This window comes from Antechinus flavipes, chromosome 1, assembly GCF_016432865.1.
Source record: "Antechinus flavipes isolate AdamAnt ecotype Samford, QLD, Australia chromosome 1, AdamAnt_v2, whole genome shotgun sequence".
Classification (NCBI taxonomy): domain Eukaryota; kingdom Metazoa; phylum Chordata; class Mammalia; order Dasyuromorphia; family Dasyuridae; genus Antechinus; species Antechinus flavipes.
In genome coordinates, this window is record NC_067398.1 from 709,352,677 (window position 1) to 709,378,064 (window position 25,388).

At 41.7% G+C, this 25,388-nt stretch overlaps 1 protein-coding gene across 1 annotated transcript in view; it reads left to right on the top strand.

Annotated features, from left to right (window-relative positions):
* Positions 1-25,388, top strand: part of SGSM1 (small G protein signaling modulator 1) — a 106,193-nt gene that overhangs the window by 55,465 nt on the left and 25,340 nt on the right. Inside the window, exons 9-15 of the mRNA XM_051973011.1 lie at positions 1,855-1,979; positions 9,286-9,353; positions 10,217-10,380; positions 10,597-10,726; positions 15,738-15,876; positions 19,304-19,368; positions 24,010-24,155. Of these exons, the coding sequence (XP_051828971.1) occupies positions 1,855-1,979; positions 9,286-9,353; positions 10,217-10,380; positions 10,597-10,726; positions 15,738-15,876; positions 19,304-19,368; positions 24,010-24,155 (837 nt within the window). The remainder of the gene's footprint in view (positions 1-1,854; positions 1,980-9,285; positions 9,354-10,216; positions 10,381-10,596; positions 10,727-15,737; positions 15,877-19,303; positions 19,369-24,009; positions 24,156-25,388) is intronic.

Below are 25,388 nucleotides of genomic sequence, written 5' to 3' on the forward strand. Positions count from 1 at the left end.
TTGAATAAGTTCACTTAATTCCTCTGCGCCTCAGTTTCCCCATTTATAAAATGAGGAGGTTGGACTAGATGGCAACTCAACGATCCTATGGTCATAAGGAAATCTTATGGGGACTGGAGGCTTCTTGAAACAATGAAATTGTGTGATCCTGGACGAGACACTAGACAAATAGCAATTATTATTCATCAAAACCTGAATTTTCATATCTGTAGAAAATTCTGAGTGGAAATTCATTCTACTGATTTGGATGAGTGCTCTATTTATGGCAAATAGTCATAGAGAATCACCTGGGACTCTGAGACGTGACCTTTTCGGAGTCACTTAGCTAGTATGTATCATAATGGCACCCTCACCTTTTTGGCTCTTTTCTAGATCATTACATACGATCTGACCCTGCCAGCCGTGATAGCCCATTCTTTTCTCCCCTCTGCCTCTTCGGCTCTCTGGTTTGACTCAAACACCTCCTCCCACGTGAAGCCTTTTTAAAATTTTATTTATTTTTAGCATTAATTTTTAAGAAATTGAGCTCCAAGTTCTCTCCCTTATTCCCATCTCTCCCTCATCCTTTAAGAAAACAAGCAATATAATATCGATAACACATGTCAAGTCATGCAAAACAAATTTCCATATTTGCAGTGTCATAAAAGAAACTGCACTAACAAAACCAAGAAAATGAAAGAAATCTATTTCCATCTGCGCTCAGAGCTCATTAGTTCTCTCTCTGTCTGGTGGTGGCGAGCATTTTTCAACACAACAGATCATTATATCCTACATGAAATTTTTCTGGAGCCTCCCTCACCCCCCGAAATGGTTTTGTATTTACTTGGTTTATAGTTTGTATTTAACAAACTGAATTGAGAACCAGTCTCTAAGTCAGGAAGATCTGGCTTTGAGTCTCTGCTGGCTATATAATTCCGAACAAATCTTTTAACCTCTCTTTGCCTCCTAGGGAACTGTCTCAGACTAGGAGGTGCTGCCCCGCATTGCTAGAGAATTTCCTCACTGGGAGGTCCCAACACTAGTGAAATTACAGGTTATCAAAAAAAAAACCTCCCAAAAAACTATTTTGCATGTTTCTGCTAATAGATAAGTTCCTTGAGGACAAGATCTAGTTCATTCCTTGTCTTAGTATCTCTAGCACCTCAGACAGCTCCTCACATGTAAGTTATTTTGAAAAATTATATGTGATTTGTAAAGGGCTGAAACTCTGAGTTGATGCACTGAGGTTGGACAACTGAACACTTAAGGTTAACTACCGATTGGACAACACTCTATTAGCATATGCTTGGAAAATGGTCCTTCCCACTATTCTGTGCTGGTTCAATTGTGGGAGAATTGTGGGAAGGATTAGGGGGTAAAGTGAGACAAGCCAAGGTCACTTTGGCGGTAAAGGTGGAAAAGGAAGGTTGTGAAGATCCTATGTCCATTCCCTTCAATTCTACCCCTAAAGACCAAGAATAAAGACCAAGGACTTTTGCTTATCCTGACTCTGGCTGATTCTAAGGCATCCAGAGTGCTAATGCGGTCTTCACAGTGATTGATTAATGAATTTGATCCAGGCAATTTAATGGGTAAAGTCAGGAATATCTGAATTGGAATCCTGCCTCAGACACCATCTCTATGATCCCTGAACTAACCTCTCACTCTCAGCCTCAGTTTCCCCATTTGAAAAATGAAGATAATAATAGCATCTACCTCACAGGGTTGTTGTTAGTAGCAAATGAAATAGTATGTGTAAAGGTCTTTGAAAACTCTTAGATATATATTATAACCATCATCATCATTATCATCATCATCATTTTATGCCAGTATATTCAATGCCCAATTGTTGCCCTTTCTCCCAACCTCTCCTAGAGGGATGACATGGAGGCTGTTCCTGGATATCTGTCTCTACACCAGACCGCTGATGTCATGACCCTCAAGTGGACGCCCAACCAGCTGATGAACGGCTCTGTGGGAGACCTGGACTATGAGAAAAGGTGACTGACCCAAAGTGACCATTCTCTTTATCTCCCTGGGACTGATGGGATTAGCCTTGGTGATGGATAGAGGGATAGACCCAGATTCTAAGACAGTTAAGTGGCTACAGATAGAACTCTGAGCTGGAATCAGGAAGATCTGAATTCTAATCCTGTCTTAGCCACTTACTAGCTGTGTGATCCTAAGCAAATCACTTAAACACTCTCAGACTCAGTTTACTCTTTTGTAACTTCCTATCCTTAATCACTGAATGGGTATTGCCTCAGTCAAACTGAGACCTATTAAAGACCTTAACTTGAAAAGGCTAAGGTCTCCCATTGCATCCAGGATCATCTCTAGTCTTCCTGACCTATATCTGGCCACTGGACCCAAATGATTCTGGAGAAGAAAGCGGGGCTTCCCAGGCTCCCCCTCAATCAAATCCAATTCACATTCATGTCATAATATTACCTCCCTGATGTCATGGTCGTCTTCCAGATTAAGGGCAAAGAACCGCATCTTCTGCAAAATACAAAGATCTGTGGTCCCTTCTTGTTCTAAATATATGAGCCTATTTTAATGTCTCTAGCACCTGGAAATTTCCTCTGCATTTGGGTTTTTGGTTCTGAAAAAGATGCCAAATTTTGCTGCCTTCTAACTGACAAGGAAATGGAGACTGTCTTCAAAGAGGTTGTTACAAGGGCCTAATTATTGCTGAGATGATAGATTGAATCTTGCTCTGTAGAAGTCAGTGTCTGTGACCTCCTTCATGAGACCTCCAAGGAGCTGATCTAGGTCTTCATCACCTGTGACCCCTAGGAGTCTTAGTTGAGACCTCTATTGGGCAAGGTTGCTGGGGGATTAGACAAGGGGAAGGCTGGACTTCAGTCCCTGTTCTACCACTAAATGACACGTCTCAATGGCCCCAAAATTGGAGAGAACTTTGTCTAGTCAAATCCCATTATTTTATACAAATGAGAAATTTTCTGTTTATTATTGTTAATATTGATTTTATTATTATTTTTCCTGTGTAAAATGAGAGGTCCCTAGGGACCCTTTCACTTCTGACATTCTCTATCTAAAAGCCCCTTCTATGCTCTAATGTTCTATCAAGCAATCAACATGTAATTATTTAGTGCCTACTGTATGCTAGATACTGGCGGATACAAATTATCAAGAATGAAATAATCCATATCTGAAAGAAACTTACATTCTAGCAGATCTGTGGTATAAAGATCTCCTCATCTCTGATTCTTTTGTTCTGTGGCTTGTTCTTTGTTCCATGACCCCCATGGGGACACAGTGGGATCTAGCATTGGTCTAATGAGCATTCTCACCCCTGCAGCCATCTTTCCAGTTGCAAAGATTCCATCTTTGAATAGATGATATTCAGTGAAAATTGGAATACCGGGATGAGGAGAATGCATAGAGTCTCAAACGTTCCCATAGGTACAGGGAGTTGGGGGTCATAGTGACAGCTATGATTGGCTACAGATTGTTCTGTTTTCTTCTTCTCCTCTTGCCTTTTCCAATTCTCAGGAGGGGCTATTAGATTTTTCCTTATTGAGTGATATTCCTCCATAAACTCATACATTTGGAGCTGGAAGTTGGAGTTCATTAAGTCAAATCTCCTCCTTCTACAGATGAAGAAAATGAGACTGAGAAATTAAATGTTATTCTGAAGGGTCATGCAGCTAGTTAAGTATCTGATCAGTTCACCGTCCTATCTACCCCACCATACTACCTTTCAAATTAGAGGACCTAGAGTACTAGTTGTTTTGCCTTTTATAACTTGGCAGGCCCCATTTCTAAAATATATAGAGAACTGACTCCAATTCATAAGAATACAAGCCATTCACCAATTGATAAATGGTCAAAGGATATGAACAGGCAATTTTCAGATGAAAAAATGAAAGCCCTTTCTAGTCATATGAAAAAAATGCTCTAAATCACTTTTGATCAGAAAAATACAAATTAAGACAACTTCAAGGTACCACTTCATACCTCTCAGGTTGGCTAAGATAAAAGGAAAAGATAATGATGAATATTGGAGGGATGTGGGAAAACTGGGATACTGATGCATTGTTGGTGGAGTTGTAAAATGATCCAATCATTCTGGAGAGCGATTTGGAACTGTGCCCAAAGGGCTGTCAAACTGTGCATACCTATTGATCCAGTGGTGTCTGTACTAGACCTATATCCCAAAGAGATCATAAAGGAGGGAAAGGGACCCACATGTGCAAGAATGTTTGTAGCAGCCCCTTTTGTAGTGGCAAGAAACTGAAAACTGAATAGATGCATCAGTTGGAGAATGGCTGAATAAGGTATATAAATATTATGGAATATTATTGTTCCATAAAACATGATGAGCAGGTTGATTTCAGAAAGGCCTGGAAAGACTTACATGAACTGATGCTGAATGAGATGAGCAGAATTAACGGAACATTACATACAGTAACAACAAGTTTGTGTGATGAAAAACTGGGGTAGACTTTGGCTTTTTTTAAAACAATGATTCAAGATAATTCCAATAGACTTGTGATGGAGAGAGCCATCTGCATCTTGAGAAAGAACTATGGGGACAGAACGTGGATCAAAGCATAGTGTTTTCACTTTTTTCTTGTTTAGTTGCTTGGTTTTTTCTTTCTTTCTCATGTTTTTTCCCCTTTTGATCTGACTTTTCTTGTGTAGCCTGACAAATATAGAAATATGTTTAGAAGACTTGCACATGTTTAATTTATATTGGATTATTTGCTGTCTAGGGAAAGGAAGGGGGGAAGGAAGAGAGAAAAATTTGGGACCTAAGGTTTTGCAAAGGTAAATCTTGAAAATTATGCATCTATTTGGAAAAATAAAAAAGCTGTAATAAAAATTAAATTAATTTAAATTTTAAAAAATAACTTGACAGGCCCTAGCAGGGGGAGAAAGTCTTGAAACTTTGAAGCTTCAGGGCTTTTTTCAGAGACCCTTTATAGATGAGGAAAACTGAGATCTAGAGAAGTGCATTACCTAGTACCTGCTACTAATAGGACCAGGAATGGGACCTGGTTCTCCTGACTTAGGTCAGTTTTCTTAAGAAACTTTTTGGAGGAAGGGATAGTCTGTACCTAGGATTTCATTGATCCAATGAAGAAATTTCTTCCAGTGCAGATTAGTGAACTTAAACAAGTCATTTGAATTGTCTGCCTCAGTTTTCTCATCTGTAAAATAGGTATTATAATGATAGCATCTACCTCCCAGGGACATTGGAAAGTGCTTAACATAAGCCCTGGCACAAAGTTATTTTTATTTTTACTATTTTATTATTATTATTATTATTTTTTACTATTTTATTCCCCCAAACTTAAGAGCCATTAGAAACTTGCCTCGGTTCTCAAGTGATCAAATGACTTGTCCAGAGTCACACAGACAATATGTGTCAGAGGGAAGATTGAACACTTGTCTTCCTAAAGATGTTATTCCATAATGCCTTCCATTTTAAAGCTTGCAAAGCAGTTTATATACATTATCTCATTTGATTTTTATACTAGCCTTGAGAGGTAAGTAGGAATTATCTCTCCATTAAACCATAAGCTCTTCGAGAACAAGCACAGGTTTCCCCTTTTTCTTTGTATGCCATTCCTTTGGCAAAGGCCTTAATAAATGCTTGTTGATTCATTGATGGGTATTATCCCCATTTTACAGATGAGGAAGCTGTCTCAAAGACCTGAAGTTCTCCCACATCTTATTGGGGGGGGTGGAATCATATTATAATGCTAGCTGATATTTATAATTATTTATTTATAATATTTATAAATATATTTATATTTATTTATAACATTAAGATTTGCAAAGTGCTTTACAAATATTATTTTATCTTCACACCAACCTCAGAAGATAGGGATTATTATTACCCCCATTTTACAGTTGGGAAACTGAGGCAGATATCAGGTAAGTGATTTGCCTAGGGTCACATAGTTAGGAAATTTCTGAGGTCAGACTTGAATTTGTATCTTCTTGGCTCCAGGTTCAGCTTTCTATCTTCTGTGTCATCTAGCTGCCTCAATAGACACGATTTAAAGTGGGGAACAGACATAGTAACTGTGTTCCTTTGCCATTCTTTTGGGGGCACCCAAGAACGTCAGCCAGAAGGAAACTGGGATGCATCATAGTTGCCTTTAAAATCCATACATCCGTTTGTCCCCCATCTCTTGTGGTGTGGTGAAAAAACCTTTGGATTTAGATTCAGGAAGACCTCAGTTCAAATCCCATCTTAATCATTTCATAGCTGTGTGACCCTGGACAAGTCACATTTATAACCTGAGTCAATCGGTCAGTTGTCTCTCTGGTTTATTCTACCTCTAAATCTATGATCTTCTCTTCTCCCCAGATCATCGTAAGATGCACATGGGATCTTTTACTCAGGCTGAAGGGGTTTTGGAAGGGGGAAGTTTAAGCTGGAATCTAACCTAATTTTACATTTTGGTTTTCTGTTTTCCTTGCCTTCCTTTGATCCTCACTCAGGTGTCCTGGTGGGGAAGCACTGAATGAATTCAGCCCCAGCCCTCCACTGTTCCCAGCTCCCCCTTCTTCATTCCATGTCTCCATGAGAAGTGGTTGTTGAGGGTCTCCTGTCTATATGGCGCTGTCCGAGGTGCTAGATTGGACAGAACATGCTCCACTTTACTTAGTCATAGAAGAGATTCCTAGTCTCCTAGATCCAGGGCTGAAAAGATCTCAAGAGGACTGAAGTCCAAGCCTGTCATTTTACAAGTGAAGAATCAGGACCAGAAACTGACTTGCTTAAAGTCATACAGCTAGTGTCAGAAGTAGGATTTGAACTCGGGTCTTCTCAGTTCAGAGCTGCCATTTAGGTGCCCAAACAGCTCCGTTTACCAGTTCAAGTTCTCATATTCCTCAGTATTTTGGAAGGGGATGAGGGTAAGGCCCTACTGGCAAAAACTTATCCCTGACCTCCAATTATCACCAACTGTGGATTTAGGACAGATCCCTTGTTATCACTTTCCCTTTCTCAGTCTTGGTCTTGGAGATGACCTGGAGAATGTATTTCAGCAAGGCTTACCTAGAGCTTCTCCCTTGCCAGAGGTCATCTCTTAATGAGGGCCCTCTGCAGGCAAGTGACTCCCCAGTTAGTGACTCACAGAATCCCAGAGCTTGAAGGCATGTCAGTTGCCATCCAGCCCAACCCACATCCGAATGGGACTCTCTAAAATAAACCCGACAAGTGGGTCCTCTTGCCTTTGCCTTAGATCTCCGATGAGGGAGATCTCACCACTTTCTGAGGCAATCCAATCCACTAAGACAGCTCAACTTAGTAGGTCATTTTTTCATGACTTCCAGTCTTGGCAGTTTTCAATCATTGTTCCTACTTTGGATTATAGATTTTTAAATCTATTACTTCTTTAGAAGTATTTTTATTATTCCTTTACATTTAAAGAAAGAAACTTTAGATATCATCTAGTCCAACACTTTTGTTTCGTAGATGGGGAAGTTGAGGCCCAGAGAGCAAGTGTTGGAGACTGGATTTAAAGCCAGTTTCTCAATCCCTAAATCAAGTCCAACTTAAGGAACCTCACCTTCATTGTTGGCTGCTATCGCCCTCTGCTGGTGATCTGGAAACAAGCAATGCTGGAGCCATTTTTTCCAAGTTAGCTGGGCAAGTCACTAAAATGCCTTCAGGGCAGCCTCCACCAGAGATAACTTGACTTTTCCCTGTCCTGGAGATGTTCTGCTTCCATGGAAGAAGCCTCTCTGTGCCTCCTTTTCCCATTCTATCTCTCTCAGAAATCCCAGGGCATGAATTGCTCGGGAGCCCTGTTTTGAGAAGGTAAAGCTAGAAAATGGCCCGAGAAGGGTTACTGGCCAGGAGCAGTAGGCCAGCCAATGTTCCTGTGGAGAAGAAACAATCCTGATCAATCATCCCATCTTAAAAACCAAACTCGGCATCCAGGAATTGTCAGGAGACACCCAAGTCTCCAGACTTCAGCATCTCGAGTCAGAAAGGACTTTAGCCGACTGCTGGACCGACCCGACTACTTAGAGATTGAAGGAGTCTTAGATGGCCTAGAATGGCCATCTCACAGATTTCCCCCAGTGCTAGCACATAGTAAATGTTATCGACTATGCAGAGACTCAGGACCCAGAATCAGAGAGTGGCCGCAAGATCAGAGATTTAGAGCTGGGAGGATGCTCAGAGACCAGCTGTCCAATGTCCCTAGTTCACAGAGCAAAAAATGGAGGAGTAGAGACATAGGCACACAGAGAGAGACAGAAGAAGATAAAAAGATAAAGACGGAGACACAGAGACAGAGGGAGATATCAAGATAGAAAGAGACAGAGAGACAGATGAAGATATAAAGATATATACAGAAAGAGAGGGAGATAGCAAGATAGAAAGAGAGAGACAGAGACACAGAGGAAGGCAGAGGGAGACAGGTAGAGAGACAGAGACAGATATAGAAGGAAAGGAAAGAGGGAGACAGAAATAGAGACAGGCAGAGAGACAGAGGGAGAGAGAGGCAGAAAGACAGGGAGAGAGAGGCAAAGAGAGACAGAAAGAAACAGAGACAGAGAAATGAAGGGAGACAGGGAGACAGAGACATAGAAAGAGGCAAAGACATACAGAGAGAGGGAGACAGAGATAGAGAGATGGAGAGAAACAGAGGGAGACAGAGACAATGGGAGACAGGCTGAAAGACAAAGACAGAGAGATGGAAGGAAATAAGAGAGACAGACACACAGAGAGACAGAGAAAGAGAGATGTATATATACATAACATTTGTTAGATTACAAATACAAGGAAGAAAGTCTGTCCTTAAAGGGCTTATGGTTTAGTTGGGAAAGTTCCTGGGTAAGTCACTTCACTATTTGCCTCAATTGACTCATCTGTAAAATGAACTGGAGAGGAAATGGCAAACTTAACTTTGCCAAGAAAACTCTAATTAGGGTCAGGAAAAGTCAGACATGACTTAAAATTGTTTAAAATAATGACAACACACATATAAAGGAAGACCGTGTGTGTGGGGAGATATTTGTGAGCATAGAATAGCATGGTGAGGAGATAGCCAGGATGGGGCGTGGAGCCCTGATTGTTGGAACATAAGACTTACCTCTTGGAGGTCTGAGACCCCCAGCATAAGGTCCAAGGTTCTGGTGGGAGACATAGAAGGATGATGGTTGGGATCAGGGGCAATACTTCTCTCCAAGCAGCTGTTGTTCACCTTCGTTCTAGTTTGTGGGGACAGAAGGGACTTGGGAAAATCCATAGTGATTTTATCCTAGTCCATAATGGCTGACATCTCTGCCCGGGCTCTTCTCTTCTTTCAGTGTATACTGGGACTACGCCATGACCATCCGCCTGGAGGAGATTGTCTATCTGCACTGCCATCAGCAGGGTAAGGACCGCCTGGAGGAGGTGGCGCTGGGACCTGATGTCCAGCTGAGTGTTGACTTCCTGTCTTGGGGCCCCAGGCTTCCTGGCAGAGTCCTTGGCCAGGCCCTTTTCTAGGATGACAAGATTTTAGATCTGAACTCAAGCATGTCCCAGGATTCCTCTGTTTTGTGGGGGAAGAAGTTGAGGCTTGGGGAATTTAAGATCACTTCAAGATACCCAGAGAGTAAAAAGCAAAGCCAGATCCTCCAAACCTACTGCGTATATTGCCTCAACACATGCAACATAATAATAATAATAATAATAGCTAGTGTTTATATTGGACTTTAAAATTTGCAAAGCACTTTAGATAGCTGGGCAGACAGATGGAAGGATAGAGAGATGGATGGATGGATGGATGGAAGGATAGATGATGGAAGGATAGAGAGATGGATGAATGGATAGACAGATAGACATGATGGATGGAAAGATGGATGGATGGATGAATGGAAAGATGGATGGATGATGGATGGATAGAAGGGAGGAAAAATAGATAGATGGTGGATGGATGGATGGATGGATGGATACGCTCTTATTCAATGCAAACTATTTGAGAGTCAGGATGATTTGCCTTTTTTTGTATTCCCATTGTCTGGCATAATAACATGAACGGTAATAGGCACTTAATTAGTGTTTGTTGATTGACACATTGACTGGGTAAGGGAGCCAAGCTTGGGATTTGATCTGGAGAAGGTTCTAGATGTTTGGTCCAAAGAGGCACTTGTGCTTAAAGGGTGTGGGGATGGTAGGGATGGGGGGAAGCCCTCTTGTAACCAGCCCAGTAGGTGATTTCCGCCCCGTGTCTTTCTGGCTTTGTGTTGTCAATAGTAGACAGTGGTGGGACGGTGGTGTTAGTGAGCCAGGATGGGATTCAGAGACCCCCGTTCCGGTTTCCCAAGGGGGGTCATCTGCTACAGTTTCTCTCGTGCCTGGAGAATGGGCTGCTGCCCCATGGTCAGCTGGACCCACCACTGTGGTCCCAGCGAGGAAAGGTAAGAAGTCCCTGGCATCTGGGGAGGTGCTTTGATCCCAGTCACTGAAGCAAGGAGGGAGAGGGGAGGAGAGAAACTGGGAGTTGTTCCTCTTTCCCAGGGAAATCCTGTGTGTGTCAGGGCCCTTGTGCATGTCATTCTGGCCCATGGAGTGGTGCAAGGAAGGAGGACGGAGTTAGGCGTTCAGTATATTGTGTTGGGAACCCCTTCTTTTAGGGCAAAGTGTTTCCAAAGCTCCGAAAGCAAAGTCCTCAAGGCTCCTCAGAATCTGCATCTGATAAGGAAGATGATGAAGCCACAGATTACGTCTTCAGAATTATCTACCCCGGCATGCAGTCGGAGTTCGGTGAGTGTGTTGTGTCCCGCTGGGCTATTACTGACAAGATGGCATTGGGGCACCTACCCAGGTGGTGCTCGGGGAGGAGGAGAACTGAGCTCAGAGTGCTCCTGACTCAGCCACCAGCCAGTGACCTTGTCAACTCTATTAACCTCTTTTACCTTCGTCCCCTTAAGATCATGGAATCATAGTCGTCCATCTCGGGGTATAAGGGACACTCGAGTTGTCGTACAAGGTCACACAAGTTATTGAGGTTCAAACCCAGGTCACCAGTTCTAAGCTAAATGTGGCTTCTCATGATAAAATACAGCCATCGTCCAAGGACAGTGTAATACATGACCGAGATGAAACTTTCCTGTCCTGATGGATGTTATTTTTAAATATTTCATTGTTTTAGCCCTCGACTATTATAACAACACGGATCGTGCGAATGGCTCAGATTTCTGTATCATTTTATTATTTCCAGAGTGTCAACGCTTAAGAAATCTATGAGCGGAGGATAGTTTTACAGTCTCTCAATGGCACAATAATCTCTGGGTTATATCTCCTGTAACTAAAGTTCCTTCCTGACACCTCATTTTGGTGTGATTGAGACTGTTGTTCTCCAAGAGGGGAAGCCTAAATTCTTATATGTTCTGCAAACTTCAGAGCTCAAGTCTTCTTGTATGAGCTCAGTGGATGGACTGGTCCGTATGTATAACAATTCCCTACTCTCTGGGCTATACCTGTCTTCCCTGCTACTCTTGGCCCAGGGGGAGAATCTAAAAGGATCAAATAATTGAATGATCAGCTCAGTATTTCTTAATGTGTGATACTCTCTAAGGGAAGCTAGATGGCGCCATAGTAGACAAAGTGGATAAAGACTCATCTTCCTGAGTTCAAGTCTGTCCTTAGACACTACATGTGTAACCCTGGGCAAGTCACTTAGCCTTCTCTGACTCAGTTTCATCATCTGTAAAATGAGCTGGAGAAGGAAATGGCAAACCACTCCAGCATCTTCACCAAGAAGACCCCAAATGGGATCATAAATAGTCAGACATGGACCGAAATGACAGAACAATAACAAAACTCTATAGAGAAAAGCATTTTATCTTTTTGCTTGAGGTCCCCTTTCTCTCTGTTACTTAAATTCTATATATAATTGAGTTTAGAAAGCAGAATGTCCTAAATAATAACTTTAGTTCTTCATGGTAAGTAGGTGGGACTAGGCTGGGAGTTTGAGGTAAAGGAACTAGTGCTGAATTTGGAGGGAGGAGATCCTTGCTTGACCTTACTTTTTGAGCCTCAGTTTCTCTTTCTGTAAAACGAGGCAGTTGGACCAGATCATCTATAAGGTCCCCTCTGGCTCCAGATTTAGGGCCTTGTCATAATCCACTTAATTAAGTCACATGGTTGACACATCAGAAGGGATCGCATCACTTTGCCCAAGTTTGTCAGGATGACCTCTGTCCGGCCTCTCCTCAGGGCAGTGCCATATAGTGCTGTCATAGATAGCAAAGCAGACATAGTAGGTGAATAGTGTAGATTTGGACTAGATGAAGTATATTTGGATCATAACCTGCTACCAGTGCCACTGAACAAGTCGCTTCCTCCCTGGGTTTCAGTTTGTTCATCTTTTATAAGATGAAGGGGTTGATTTAGATTATCTGTAGCTGAATATAATATTTAAATATTACATAAGTTTAATATTTATTTAAATAGTTAAATATTATTTAAGTTTAATATAATATATTTAATTTAATATATTTATAACATATTTAATATAATATAATAATATAAATTTAGTTTAAATTTCTGAGCTCATGAAACTGTCATCCTCTATAATATCACCTTGAGACAGAGTCATCATTTAGAACCAGAAGAAAGGGCTTCAGAGGCTGTCCGGTCCAACTTCCCCCAGTTGATCATAGAGGAAGAGTTAATGTTTATTAGAATCTAGGATTGAGGCTGGCTTACTTTCCTTCCTTCCCCAGAGCCGTCACCTCACCCATTTGTTTCTTTTTCCTTTTAAAACCGTGTCTCAAGTTCCCACAGAGTGCTCACCTCCGTCTCCCCCCGCCTCTTCGAGATCGGCTTGGATGGTGTTCCCGGTGGGCCGGACCATGGTCGTGATGGCCATGGGGCAGTTGTCCATTCACGTTGGAGGGGCCACTGTTACCACCCTGCTGGACACAGAATCACTCCCCCCCAGTAATGTTCTGGTTCCCTCCTTAGCTACCGTCTTGGTGCTCATCAACCTCAGCCATGTTGTCATTTGGATTCCATTCCTGGGCAAGATAGATTATGGGATGGAGTGATGTCATGTGGTCAGCTTGCCCCTTCTCAGGGTCACAGGATCATGGATTTATACCTGAAAGGGATCTTCTAGCCACATATTCCAAACACCATCATCTTATAGAGGAGGAAATCAAGACTTAGAAAGTCAGTTGACTTACTCATGGACATTTGCATGGGAGAGCGGAAGGTACACCTAATTATGAATCAGAAGCTCCAGGGTTCTAGTCCCTACTTTTGCTATTTACTCACTGTGGGAGTTCAGGCAAGCCCCTTCCTCTCTATGGGCCTCAGTCTCCTCATCTGTAAAATTAAGTAGTTGAATTTGATGACCATTCATGGCCCTTCCAGCTCTGATATCTTATTATATATTATTTAGACTTAAGATGGTTCATGACCTAGATATGAACTGGAGTTATCTGACCTCACCACAGGATAAAATCCTAAAAAAGGATCATCTTTGCTTTTAGAACCTTTTGGTCAAATGCCCTTTTTTCCTTTTCATCTGGAACCCCACAGAAAACATCACCTTCATGATCTGAGATGATGGGATTATCCATTTAAGCAAGATAATGGCATAGCAAGTGGTTACAAAATGCTCGTTTTCCCTTCCCCTTCCATTCTAATGAAGCTCCTTTGGGAGATGCAAAGACTACTTCCCCTTCCCCATTTCCCTTTCCTTCTAACTACTCTCCCACTTTAGTCCCTGAAGAACTCAGTGTCACACAGTGTCCGAGTTGGACAGAGCTCACTGGCCATCGAGTCCAGCCTGAACAAAGATCTCCTCTCCAGGGGCAGCTGGGTGGCGCAGTGGATAGAGCACCAGCCCTAAAGTCAGGAGGATCTGAGTTCAAATCTCACCTCAGATACCACTTCCTAGCTGTGTGACCCTGGGCAAGTCACTTAACCCCAATTGCCTTAGCAAAAAAATAAAACTTAAAAAATCCCCTTTCCAGTATACTCAAGGAGTAATAATCCAGTCACTGGAGGAATTGATCAGCTCTGGAGGAAGTCTATTACATTTTTACCACCTCTAATACTTAAGAAGTTTGTCAGTCAGTCTATAAACACATATCATGGTCAAACACCGGGAACTGCGTCAAGTATTGGGAATCCAAAGAAAGCTAAAAGACATTCCCTGCTCTCAAGGAGCTCAGTCTAGTTGGGAAGAGACATTGTAAATGGCAGCATATAAATAAGCTACAGCAGGGTAAATGAGAGGTAATCAAAAGAGGGGAAATCTTAGCAGTAAGGAAGCTCAGAACAGGTTCTTTCTGGAGGTGGGATTTGAAGGAAGCGTGGAGATGGAGATAAGGAGAAAGCCTCCCAGGCATGAGGGGTAAGTCAGGGCCCAGAGCCAGGGCAGACAGTTGGCACAGTGGGTAGAGTACTGGCCCTGGAGTCAGGAGGTTCTAAGATCAAATGTGACCTCAGAGACTTACTAGCTGTGTGACTTTGGGCAAGTCACTTAATCCTAAACATCTCTAAAAAAGATCAAGGGAAGAAATGCCCGAAGCTGAAAGACACAGGGTCTTGTTCAAGGAACAGCGCAGGATTGAAGAGTCCAAAACCATGGTGAGTGATTTATGGTATAAGAGACTGGAAAGGTAGGGAGGGGGCAAGGCCTTGGATCCCAGGAAACAATATCCTAAATAATAACTTTAGTTCTTCATGGTGAGTAGATGGGACTAGACTGGGAGTTTGAGGTAAAGGAATTAACGCTGAATTTGGAAGGAGGAGATTTAGGTTCAAATCCTTGCTTGACCTCATTTTTTGAGCCTCAGTTTCTCTTTCTGTAAAATGAGGGAGTTGGAACAGTAGATTTTATTAAGTATCGAAGAACAGGGAGTGACATGGTCAGATCTTCACTCTAGGAAAATCCCATTGGCATTTCTCTACAACTGTGATCAATCAACAGGCATCTATTAAGTGCCTACTGTATGCCAGGTTCTAAAGGTACAAGTCCAAAGAATAAAACAAACCCTACTCTCAGTGAGCTTACATTCTACCAGGGGAAAATGACAAATACATCATGAAGTCTCCCCACTGGGAACAAGCAGAATCAGCCCTTTCCCTCGAGGGGAGAACTCAGATATTTGAAGACCACCATCATGTACCATCCCATCCTCTCCCATTTCCAGATCTTCTCTTTTCTAGGCTAAGCATCTGTAGTTCCCTTGAACAATTCTCATGATAAAGACACAAGGCTGTTCTTTGCTTCCCTCCAGATGCTTTAGGATTCTCCTCCTCAGTGTTCTTCGTAAGCTATAGCACCCAGAAGAGAACCCAAGTCCCTTGACCGGTCTCAGAGTTGGATACCTCCTTCTCTCCCATCTGTAGCATGACCACGGGGATGGACAAATGACAACATGGCGCTCTCGCTTGAGGCTCTGTTCCTTTCTTCCTCTTTTCTTTTTGGCTTGGTCCTGGTTCCCTGGTTCTCTGGCTTTCGTTTCTCACCCCTTCCCCAACTTTCTCTTGGGTAGCCACTGTTCTCTGACCCCTCCGGGGCTATCCTCTCAGCCGGCCTGCAGGGAGAACTTCCTGTCCTCTGGATCTCTTGGGTACCTCTCCTCGGATCATACATACGGCAGGGTCCTGGGCTGACTCTCAGTTACGGGGGCCCTGATGCTTTAATTCAAGATTCTAATTCTTCCTTACCTCTGCTACCGGGGAGCTGCTGGCATCGGATCGAGCTCTCTGCTCCTGCCTTAATGGGCGGTCCCTCCTTTCTTCCTTTTCTCAGTGCCCCCGGACTTGATTGATGCCTCTGTAAACAGCCTGCCTTCCATGTGGCAGCCCAGCCCTCGGAGGTCGTCCTGTTCATCCTGCTCCCAGAGAGGCTCCGCGGAGAGCGGCTCATCCAACGGATGTAATCACGAGAGGTACGGGGTGGGCCGGAGGTGGCGGACGTGGGCTGCAGGGAATTCCTTGCTGCCTTCTAAGTACCTCTAGCTGTTTCAGGCGTTAGTAGGTGTATAAATCAAACTCTGTGCCTAACAGCAACAACAACAGCAGTAATTATAGGTGGCTTTAGTATATTTATACTTAATATTTAATGTAGTGCTTTAATAATCTCAAAGTGTTTTACATTTGTTATCTCATTTAATGTTCACGACAACCCTGTGAGGTGGGTGATGTTATTATCCCCATTTTACAGATGAGGAAACTGAGGCTGGGAGGTTAAATGATTTTCCCAGGGTTATACGGCTCAGAAAGGTCTGAGGAAGGATTTGAATTCAGGTTCACTGTATCTCTTTGCTCCTTTCCAAATCTTAAGTTCCACGAAGCCAAGAAATATGTTTAGATACTTAGTAACTAACATGACTCTGGTAACTCACTTAATCTCTGTCCATCTAAGTTCTCCTCTCTATAAAATGGATAGAACAATGTCACCTCCCTCCCAGTGGTTGTGAGTATCAAATGAGATGATATTTGTAGGGGCCGCTAGATGGCGCAGTGGATAGAACACTAGTCCTGAAGTCAGGAGGACCTGAATTCAAATTCAGCCTCAGATACTTTACCCTTATTACCTGTGTGATCCTGGGCAAGTCACTTAACCCCAATTGCCTCTCACACAAGATAATATTTATAATGTTCTTTCAAATCTTTAAGCACCAAATAAACATTGGTAGTTGTTATTATTGTTGTGACTGAGAATACATTTTATACAATCGCTAGGGAGGATTGCAGGTCTTCGTATGCAGTAGGTACTTAATAAATGTTGAATGTTGTTGTTAAAATATGTTAGGACATACCAGGGCTGGGAGCTGCCATCTTTCCTTCTAAGCAGATGTATCCAGGATGATCCCTGCTGTGTCCAGAATGGGGACACACTCTATCCAGAAAGCTAATTAAATCACAGTTTCTATTACCATGGCTTGTGCTTTACCCTCATCCCCTGGAAAATGCCTTTTTGCCAAGGCATAAATGTAAGACAATAAATATAAATATAAAAGGCAATAAACATAAGACCTTGGTCTTATACCCAACTTCAAGAAATGGACCTTGCAAGTATAGGATTGAGGTGACATGGTTAGGCAATAGTTGGTCTGAAAACTCCCTGGCAGATTTAGAGACTTCACATTCAACATGACTCACTAGTATAATGCAGTCACTTATTAAGCACCTACTGTATACCAGGCACTATGTATAGGGGTACAAAAAAGAGACAAAAGGCAGACCTTTCCCCCAAAGAGTTTCCAGTCTATGGAAGAGACAACATGCAATCAAATATATGCAAAACAAATCATATATAGAGTCAAAAAGAAATAACCAATAAAGGGAAAACACTAGAATTAAGACGGGTTGGGAAGGTTTCCAGTAACTGATGGGATTTTAGTCGGGACTTAAAGGAAACCTGGGCAGAACTGAGAATAGAACTGTCCAGGCTCGGGGCACAGCCGGAGAGAATGCCCGGTCAAGAGGTGGAGAGACGACTGAGAAGAAAGCTCCGGCAATTTGGATGGTATTAAGAAACACATTTTCCTGGAATGAGGACATAAGAATCCTACTATGCGCTGCCCTGATCTGATCAAATATGGAGTGTTTCATTTAGCTCTTGGCTCCTTGGGTTGAGAAACTGGAGGACATCCTGGTGAAGGGCTTGAGTCCCATTTATAGAAAGGTCCGCCACAGTTAGCCTGGAGAAGGGAAAGCTCAGCTCAGCACGCTAGCTCTCTTGGAAGTATTTGTAGAAAGGCTGTACTTTTGAAGAGCAAATAGATTTGTTCAATCTGTTTTTTTCTCTTTCTTTATGGGCACAGTAAATAGAAGGAAGGGAAGGAAGGATGGAGGGAAGAAAGGAAGGAAGGAAAAGGAGAGAGAAAGGAAGAAGAAAAAGAAGAACAGAAAGAAAGAATGAAGGAGTAAAGGAAGAAAGGAAAAGAGGGAGAGGGAAAGAGGGAATAAAGAGAAAAAGGAAGGAAAAAGGAAAGGAAAAAAGGAAGGAAGAATGGGAGGAAGAAAGGAAGGAGAGACAGAAGAAAGTAAAAAAGAAAAGGAAAAGAATGAAGGAATCAAGAAAAAAGAAAGGGAGGGAGAAAGGAAGTAGGGAAGAAGTGATGAAAGAAAGAAAAGAAAGAAGGGAGGGAGGGAAGGAAAGAAAAAAGAAGAAAGGAAGGGAAGGAAGGAAAGAAAACAGAGAGGGAGTGAGAAAGGGAAGAAAAGAGAAGAAAGGAAGAAGAAACAGAAGGGAGGAAAAGGGTAAGAATTTATTAAGCATTTATTCCTTATAAATAAGAGGAACTAACTACTTCCTATAGAAGCATTTATTCCTATAAATAAGAGGAAAATTTAATTTTGTTAATAAGGAAAGTTTCCTATAATTAAAAGTTCCTCCTCCCTGGAGGTCTTTGAGCAGAAGCTGGATACACATATGTTGGGGGTGTCATAGATGAGATTTTTTTGGGATATCTTCGAAGACACCTCAGCTTTGAGATCCTGTGATTCTGAGAGCCCAGCCTAGTTATCAACCAAAAGCTATGTCCCAGTCTATCCTGGTAGATAACATCGGTAGAACAGAAGAACCCAGTTCTTTCTGTCTCAGACTTAATCAGGAGATAGAAATGAAAACTTGAGAGCTCCAGACTGAAGAACTGCTGGGATACTGGGACACAAAGGCCTATCTATACGAAGTCCCCTAATAGCCAGGGTGAGCTGCTACTTTAGGTTAGTGGGCAGAACTGCTAAGGTCAGGAAGTTCCTGGGGATTCCCAGAATCCCACACTGTCAGAGATGGAAGGGACCTTGGTGACTGACTCAGTATAGACCTCTGAGCCATAACATCCTGGACAAATCTGAAATAATTTTATAATTCTCTAATCATATTATAATTTATAATGTTATATTACATTATAAATTATATCACATTATACATTATAACATTAAATATAGCACAATGATATTATATATTATATAATGAAATAAATTAATGTCATTATATTATATATCATATAATTTCATAATTTTCAGACTCCAAACCAGTGTTCTTTTCCTGCCTCACAGAGCTTCTCTGCTTAAAGACCATCCATGTGAGGTCTTAGGACCATCATCCGTCCTGGGGCCAAGTGACAGTACAGTGTTAGACCAGTGTGCCCGCCATGCTCCTTCCCAAACCACAGAAGTCCAGAATCATTCAATCCTTTGGAAAACTTGCTTTTCCCCTGGCCTGGCTCCAAGACTGGATCTGTCTTCTCCTCCCACTGGACCTCCTGAGCCTTCGGCCTCTGGGAGACTGGGGAAGGAGTGGTCAGATAATTGACCTACTGCATCCGTTCTGATCTCTGCTCCTTTGTCTTCCTTCTCCTCTAGGGCTCCTCTGAAGCTCCTCTGTGACAACATGAAGCACCAAATCCTCTCCAGAGCCTTCTATGGTTGTATGTAGGCATGGTCCCCTTTCTAGATCCAGTGTGGGACCCACGGGGAGGGGGAGGTGGTCTTGGCGGAGGGTCATCGAGTGCCCATTCAACAACACGTGCTAATAGATGCTACAGAACGTGGCTTTTGCAAGGCAACATGATATAGTGGCTAGACTTCTGGACCTGGAATCACGAATCAGGAAGACCTGGATTTGAATGCCATCTCCGATACCCCATTATGGGCCTGTCAATGGAGGGGATTGCTCAAGATGACCTGTGAGATCCTCTCCAGCTACAGTATCAACAATAATAGCAATTACATTTACATAACACTTTAAAGTTTGAAAAGCATTTTATCTGTTCTTTCATTTGAGCTATAAAGTGAGGGCTGTGGTCCTGACAGCCTGTGACATCCCTTCAGGCTGTAGAACTATGGTTTAAAAAAAAATTCCTCATTGAGCCTCAATTTCTTTCTCTGTAAAATGGGAGACCAGGTAGTCTGTGAGATCCCTTCCAGTTCCCAATCTAGGATCCGAGGAGATGCAATCCTCCACTTAAAGATGGTAACAGCCTCGTCAGAGACTTGGGGACTTTGACGCTCATGGTTCTCCCTTGATCTATCCATTGTGTGGAAGTGACCTGGATTTTGAAGACTTCTAATAGAGCCTCCCGACTTCAGAGGCTTCAGGAAAAAGCCTGTGTACTGAGGGGCTTATTAACAAGAGAGCCACTGAGGGTTGGAGGTCACAGTAACTCAAGAGACGGCCCTCTGAGTTTGTAGTTAATTTATAATGGAGAATACTCCTATCAGTGAACTGAAGGACATTATTAAGGAGGTTGTGTGTTCATGGAAGGCTGGATTTGGAGTCTGTTATTTCCATCATGTCCAATCCTCTTTGACCCCATTTGGGGTTTTCTTGGTGGAGACACTGGAGTCGTCTGCCTTTCCCTTTTCCAGATCATTTTACATATAGGGAAACTGAGGCAAACAGGGCTAAGTGATCAAAGTTCCATAGATAGTAAGTGTCTGGGGCCACATTTGAACTCATTTCTTTCTTCTTGAAGATGACCAGTGACATCGGAAAGGTGATGTCTTGACTTTCGAGTGGATTGGATTTAAGTGAGGCAGAGTTGTGCAAAGTTAACAGCCTGGTTCTCTCCTCCAGAGCCATCTGGGTTCAGAGGCAAGAGGCTGCAGTCAGTGGGAGAGGAGGATGGACAGGTGACAGTAGAACCAGAGAGAGGGGCAATAGACTGCTGCTTTCATTGGGAATGGCTTGAAAAGCCAACCAGGATTTTATATTTGATCCTGCAGGTCATAGGGAACTGTTGTTTATTGAGTGATGTCATGGTAGGACCTGTGCTTTAGGGAAATCCTGCTGGTGGCTGTTTAGGGGACCTGAGACAGGCAGATCCCCCAGTAGCTACTGCGTAGTACAGACATGAGGTGATGGGGGTCTGCGCCAGGGATGTGATTGAATCAGAGAAGAGAAAGGGGAATCTTCAAAAGTTGTTATGAAGGTAAAATCAGCAGGACAAAGCAACTGTTTAGATAGGGGGGATGGGAGAGAGGTAAGAGTCGAGGATGAATTCTTGGTTATATGCCTGGGTGACCGAAAACATGGTCATGTTCTTGGCAACAATGGAGAAGTTAGGAAGGCTCTGGCAGACTTCTAGGTCACATAATCAATAAGATAGAGAACTAATTATTTTCTCTGATACTCATAATTTCGCAAACCTCTCCAAAATAGGAATTATGGGCGAGAGAAAAAGCAACCTTAGAGATCTTCATGGTCTAGGACACCAAAAACTCCAAGATAAAATGTTAATAAAAGAATAACAGAAAGTTACTGCCTAAACCTAAAATGTTCACTCAGCACCCTTTCCCCTCCCTCCCACTCACCATTCTCTGGCAAAGATGCATGAGCCGACTCATGGGCTTGTATCAGAACCTGGATCTATTCCCCACTTTACCACTGGAATATTGTTCTGGCTAGGACTGAAATGTTCCGTGCTGCAACAGGACTTTGCTTAAGGAACTAAGGAACTAGATTAGGACTGTGTGTAGAACTCCCAAGTATATCTAAAGCAAAGGGCCCAGGATCCACCTTGGAGTCAGTCTTCTTGACTGATATTTGGGGACAGAGACTGAGGCTGGTAAAACTTGCATTGGTTAATAAGGAAGGTGACTGAGACAGCTTTGAGGACCAGTGTCTAAGAAAACTATAAATAGAGGGAAAAGATTCAGAAAGTGAACAATAACTACAATCAAAGGAAAAAGATTCGGAAAATGAACAATAGATATAATCAAAGAAGAAACATTCAGAAAATGAACAACTATAACAAAAGGAGAAGGAATCAGAAAGTGAATAATATCACAATCAAAAGAGAAAGATTCAGAAAATGAACAACTACAACCAAAGGAGAAAGAATTAGAAAGTGAACAATGACTCCAATCAAAGGAGAAGGAATCAGAAATGAATGATAGGGAAATATAAGGAAGAAAAACTGAAATTATTGAAGATTTTAAGAGGAAGAAAACTTAGTTTAAAACCTTGAGCATGCACAGATGAACCAACAGAGAAAAGATTAAGAAGTAAAGGGAATATAGCCTTCAGATAGGTTCAGCAAGTCCAATCATCCATGAATAAATATTACAAAACAAAGGAAAATGAATCAGTACCTAGTGAGGGAAGTTTAACTTGGTTTTAAAAGAGAAATTAGAACTGTGAAAGCAGAATTTATAGCTTCCACATTTGACCATGTTTGCCTCAGTTTCCTCCTCTATATAATATGAGCTGGAGAAGGAAATGATAAGCCATTCCATATCTCTGCCAAGAAAACCCTAAGTAAGATTACAAAGAGTTAGACATTACTGAAAACAACTAAACAACAACAAAATAAATAATTGATAGAATAAAAAAAAAACTTGAATCTTCACTGACGTACTTCACAAAGAGATAATGCCTGATTCAGAATGTCAATACATGGAAGTAAAGGACAATCTACAAAAAGAGAAGCAGCAGATAATAATGTTGAAAAAAAACAAGATATATTGATATTGAAGATAGAACATATAGAGACAACTTAAAGATTATAAGTCTTCCAGAAGAATCTGATAAGTCAGTAAACCTGAACATAACAATGTAAAAAAAATAATATCAGAAAATTGCTTAGAAACACAGAAAAACTTAGTGACAATCAAAAGAATCCACAGATTATCTCCAGAGAAAAAAAGCTATGCTGCAAACTTCAAGACAACCAAGTAATTAAATTTGAATGATTCCAGTGACAAACAGCAAAGCAATGAGGAAAAAGATCTTCAAAAATATGAGAGGAAATTCAGGTAACTCAAGACTATTCTATACCCACTGGGAACCTCAGAAAAAAATAGAATAATAAGTTTACAAAGCAAAGCAGTTCAAGGTGCAATCAAAATGAGATACTCTGTAAAGCTTACCATTAATCTATGTTAATGTGAATTATTATATTAATATATCAATTAGATATATTAGTATAATTAGTACTATGTAATATTAATATAAAAGTCTAACCATTCTTGAGAAAGGTAGACATTCAATAAAAAAAAGAGTCACCTCAAGTGTTCTCAGAAAGATCTTGAAATCAATAACATAAAAGTTATGAAGAGGAAAGGGTTTTATTAAACCCTAAGAATCATAGAATCATAGAATTGGAAGGATTCCTCAAGATCTACTAATCTAAGCATTCAAATGTGTAATAACTTGGTGGCCATTATAAAAAGCAGTCCAGATGCAGGGAGATGAATACTGATAGGAAGCAAAGAAAGCCATGGATTAGGAGTAAGGAGACCTGGGTTCCAATTGTAGTACAGCCATTACAACCCTACCTTCTTCTTGTCGTAGCTGACATGCCTGTTTTTATTGTGATGGACTGGTCCAATAGCAGTCTGAAGCTGGATTTGAATTCATATCTTCCTCACTTCAGATCCAGCTCACTCTATCTAGTCAAATCCCTTTCCCCATTTTTTCAGAGTAAGAAACTGAGAGCCAGAGAGTTGAAGGATCACAAAGTCACTACGTTTTAGAGCTGGGAAGGGACCTTTGAGATCATGTTTTCCAGCCTCCTTCCCACTTTCACATGAGGAAACTGAGGTACTTAGAAGTTCATCTCTTTCCCAAGGTCACAAAGCCATTTTATTCCTGTGAGAGCTACAACATCCAACCTTAAGAACATATGGAGAAGACTTTCCCCTCCTTTGGGGACATTTTAGTGAGATGGCAGTCTGGAGAAGATGAGAAAAGAATCTGGGGATGTAATTCTTACCAGGCTAGCTCTTGTTAGCGGATCATTCCCAGCTTCAGTTCCCAGGGTGGTTTAGTTAAGGCTACCACTTTCATTTGGCAGCCATGGGCAGAGATCAATGGCCCCATCGGATCTGAATGTATTAAAGAGCTTTGCGTCAGCCACACACACACACACACACACACACACACACACACACACACCACAGCTATCACTGCAGAGTTCATTAATAACACAGAACTATGCCTCTGTACTCAGAGCAATTGCCAGCCACATGCCTTTGTCAACTGTAGATGGGAACAGTTCTTGCTCTGTCTCTGACCCACTGACCAGGTAACTTTTTTTCAGTCTCCATTCCATTCTCTCCCCTACCAGGGCTTGCCTATTGTCGGCATTTGTCCACTGTGAGGACCCACCTATCAGCCTTGGTCAACCACCTGATCGTGTCCCCTGACCTGCCCTGTGATGCCGGCCACGGCCTGACCATGGGCATCTGGGAGAAATACCTGAAGGACAGCACGGTATGACTGTACATTGTCTCATTCTCCTGTTCTGTTTTTTTCTTGATTTGGCTACATCTCCGGCCAGCCATTGGACTCCAGGACCATGATCAACCACTCTCTCACCTAGTGCTACAAAGGTTGCCAAACATAGGCTGAAGAAGACTCAGGAGCAAAAGATCAGAGGGCCCAGAGATCTCTCCTCTGGTTTGGCTTATCCAAAGCAAGTCTGTGTTTTAGGGACTTTGACTCATAGAATCATGGAGTTGGTAATGGAAGGGACCTTAGTAATCAGTGAGTGCAACTTTATATTTTGCAGAGGAGGAAATTGAGGCACAGAAAAGATAGATGACTTGCCAGAGTCATACTGCTAGTGACAGCTGGTCTAAGATGGGGACTCTGTCTGCTATCTTTTTCCTGATTTACAGAACTAGACTATAGATTTGCAGGAGATGATGGGAAGAGGGCATTCCTTAGGGTGGGATCTCAGAGAATGGTAAACAGACACGTTGACTGAAAAGAATAAACTTTGGACTTACATTTTTTCTTTTTTTTTTCAATTAACAAGCATTTATTTTTTTATTAATGTGACAAAAAATTTGAGAGAGATAGTTTCTAGGTAAGTAATCATTTTATTAATAATGCTAGCATTTTCTTAATAAAATGATCAGTGACACTCTTGAATGCCAAAGACCCTTCAATATGTAGGTTCACAGTTTATACCCTTGAATGAGTGAGTGTTCCTAAAGGTGGCAATCAACTCTGATTGGTTAATAGTTAATGAGAGTATGAATATTACAATGAGAAGTAGGGCTTATTCTAGTGAGAGTCTTGAAGTATGTGACAGTGAGCAACCAGATCTTGATCAAAGGAACTTATGAATGTCCATATTGCCTATCTGACAAAAAGGAAAATCCATATTTTCCCAGACCTGTCTGAGTAAACACAGTAAACAAAACTCTACCCATTCACTTAAACTTAGAATTTCTTTACTGTTCTCATTTTATTTATTTATTTATTTTTACTGTTCCCATTTTAGAAACAGAAATTGAACAAATCATCAATGAACTCCCTAAAAAAAAAATCTCCAGGGCCAGATGGATTCACAAGTGAATTCTACCAAACATTTAAAGAACAATTAATTCCAATATAATGTAAATTATTTGGAAAAATAGGTAAAGAGTACTGCCAAATTCCTTCTGCTAGGGGAATACAGCACTGATACCTAAATCAGGAAGAACCAGAACAAAGAAA